Source organism: Anopheles cruzii, unplaced genomic scaffold (genome assembly GCF_943734635.1).
Source record: "Anopheles cruzii unplaced genomic scaffold, idAnoCruzAS_RS32_06 scaffold01563_ctg1, whole genome shotgun sequence".
NCBI lineage: Eukaryota > Metazoa > Arthropoda > Insecta > Diptera > Culicidae > Anopheles > Anopheles cruzii.
Window position 1 is genome coordinate 411 of NW_026455148.1, and position 2872 is coordinate 3282.

Genomic DNA, 2872 nt, shown 5'->3' on the forward strand with positions numbered 1-2872 from the left:
AAATTTTAAAATATTCTATTTAGTAAAATCTTTTTACTAAACAAAAATGTAATGCACCTCACACAAAGTGACGCAGATTTTACGCAACAAACACTTGCTGTTGAAAACAAAACCACACATCATGCAATGTAAGCTGAGTAACTTGAATAGACAGACATACATTTATCAAAACATTCCCCAAAACATTCGTGCCGTGAAAGTAAAAGACAAAACCCTCGGTGCCGCCTCTATGGTTTCGGTCGGCAGAAGGTTCGTGTTTTTTCGTAATTTCACTTCAGCAACATCGTCAAAGCATGATTTGAGTGACGGTATAAATACGGTGTCGAGTGTTTACGGTGAGCATACGCTCCTGTTGTTCGAGTCAAACATCTTCTACCGTACCATGAAACATTTCACCGGATTAATCTTATTGGCCATTGCGCTCTGTCCTGGAGTGTTTTGTGATGACTCTGTCGGCTACTACTCCTACAAGAGCTTCGTTGATGCCGAGGCAGAGTGCGCCCTGTACCTACAGGTTCCAGAAGATCGGCTCCAGCGCTACCAACGGGAGGGCTACCCCGATGAACCAGAGGTGCATTGCTTGGTGCTCTGTCTTTTGGAGAATCTACGCGCTTGGACCAACTCCAGCGGTCTGAACGAACAGGTTCTCGCCACCTACTTCGTTCCAGCGGCCGAGGACTGCGACAACGGCAAGAGAACGGAAAAGTGTCTTTTCTACCTACCCAAAGAGTGCGACGGTAACCGGTGTCTCCAGGCGTACCGTGCTTTCCAGTGCTACTACCAAAACTATGGCACGTTAACTCACTGCCCGCAGTTCAACATCGATTACTTTGACGAAGCCGTTCAGGAAGCCCTGGACCTGTTCGACATGTTGGACGTTTCGGAAGAGACACGTCGCAAGCTGGCCGGAGGATGCTTCCCTAATGGTCCCGAATCGGAATGCTTCTTCCGTGCTTTCCTTCTTCGCGCTGACCTGTATGACGATACCAATGGACCCAACCTGCGCAACTTATACACCCAGTTCAACGAGGATGCTTTCAAGAAGGGCAATGCGGTCACTTTGGCCTGCCTAGAAAACCTGAAGAAGTTGTCTTGTAACAAGAGCAAATGTTCACAGGCTACCGAGGTGTGGACTCAATGCTTCGCCAACACCAACGCCTATTCGCAGTTTGTTCGGGTTTTCAAGTACGCTGCCATGCAGTACTGAACGCAGTAAAGCGAGTGTTCCGGAGAAGCTGATAAAAATAAATTGCAGTATTTAGACAGTGTAATGCGTGCGTTTTAGTCCTACTTCAATCTTACAACTGACGTTGAAGCAAAATAACGATGCAAACAATAAACATGCAGTGGAAGCATATGCATTTGCTTCTAAACTGCTTTTATAATGAACTAGCTGTTCTCGGCGCGCGTTGCCACGCCTCATTTCATCCTTATTTCTTGATTGGGAGGCGTTTCAGAGGACTTCTTGGTGACGTATCCGATCGGCTTCCATTTTCATTTCCCGTTACTCCTCCTTTTCAGAGGATGGGGATTCCCGGTGACGTACACGATCGGGCTTCCCGGTAACGTATCCGATCGGCTTCCCTTTTCGCTTCCCGTTGGATACATGTCAAAATTCGCACCAACTGAATTTGGCTCAAATTGCTTGAAAACTATCCGAGTTTAACTGAAATGAACATAGATTTTGTCTGGGAGCCCTCCTTTATAAAGTGGGCAGGGATATCAAACATTCCCCAGAACATTTCCCCTTCCCCAAAACTCTCATATGCCGAATTTGGTTCGATTCGCTCGAAAACGTTTGTATGGGACGTAACGTTAAGTTACGTTACGTTACGTTACGTTTGTATGGGAGCCCTCCCTCCCCGGAGGTGCGGGAGGGTCAAACTTTCCTATTTACAATAGGGGGTCACAAAACTACGCTGTGCACGCAATCACGTAAAACTACGCAATCAAAATGGTTCAGTAGTTTTGGAGAAAACTCAGTACGCACAGACAAACCCATACCCAACCAAAACCCCACAGATCCATTTTTATATACTAGGTCTTTGCGTTGAGAACCGGACTGTTTTTAACCAAAAAAAAAGATTATAACATTTTAATGCGATTTTCTATTTTATTCAAAGTATATGCCATCGCTAGCTATACATTTGTCCTATCTCTCTGCTAAATCATGGATTCCCAGACGAAAGAATTCTTCGTCTTTTTAAGCAAACTAATTAGTCATCCAATTTCGACTTCCTCGTAGAAAAACGAAGACCTGCTCAGCCAATACGTGTCCCATCGATAAAAAAGAATGATATTCGGAAAGAGCCAAGTCTGGTGAATAACGCGGGGAGGGATAGCAGCTCCCATCCAAGTGATTTGATAGTATCCTCAAACAGTTTGGCTTTTTGGGGACATTTGCGGCTCAGGCCTCTGGCCACTGGGCGCCTCCATTTTTTTGATAAGAAAAACGGCTTTTTGGTCGTTTCTCGATCAATCGATGGGTTGCAAACCGAAATAATTTTTGTTTCGACCTGAAATCATTTACCTGACATCAACACAAGGTAATGATGAATGAATAGCAAAACTGGAAAATCCCAATCGGCAGTGCAGCCATCTTTTAACAGTCCGGTTTTCGACGCATAGACCTAGTAGCTTAAGCTGTCAAACCCGTGTTCACGCAGCTTAAGGTCGAGCTGTCACTGCTGTCAAATGTGACATTTGTTAACGGAAGGAGAATAAAACGCACTCCATCGTTAGGTGTGGTCCGTGTCAGACGTATTCTGAACTTAAGTCTTCTGTTTTCTGTCCCTTCTGTCCCCGTGTTTTATTCTACTGTCTTCTGTCCCGTGTTTTACGCCATTCTTTACACGTTTTTGTTTTATAACCA

The 2872-nt window shown here is 44.9% G+C and overlaps 1 protein-coding gene across 1 annotated transcript; it reads left to right on the forward strand.

Moving 5' to 3' along the window:
- Positions 1 to 382: 382 nt before the first annotated feature.
- Positions 383 to 1207, forward strand: LOC128276551 (uncharacterized). Its single transcript, XM_053015009.1, has one exon. It carries the CDS (start codon positions 383 to 385, stop codon positions 1205 to 1207), a length of 825 nt encoding a protein of 274 aa, XP_052870969.1.
- The last annotated feature ends 1665 nt before the right edge of the window (positions 1208 to 2872 follow it).

Bases quoted from the DNA above. Each gene is read 5' to 3' on its own strand.
- LOC128276551 (XM_053015009.1), top strand. From the start codon at position 383: ATGAAACATTTCACCGGATTAATCTTATTGGCCATTGCGCTCTGTCCT.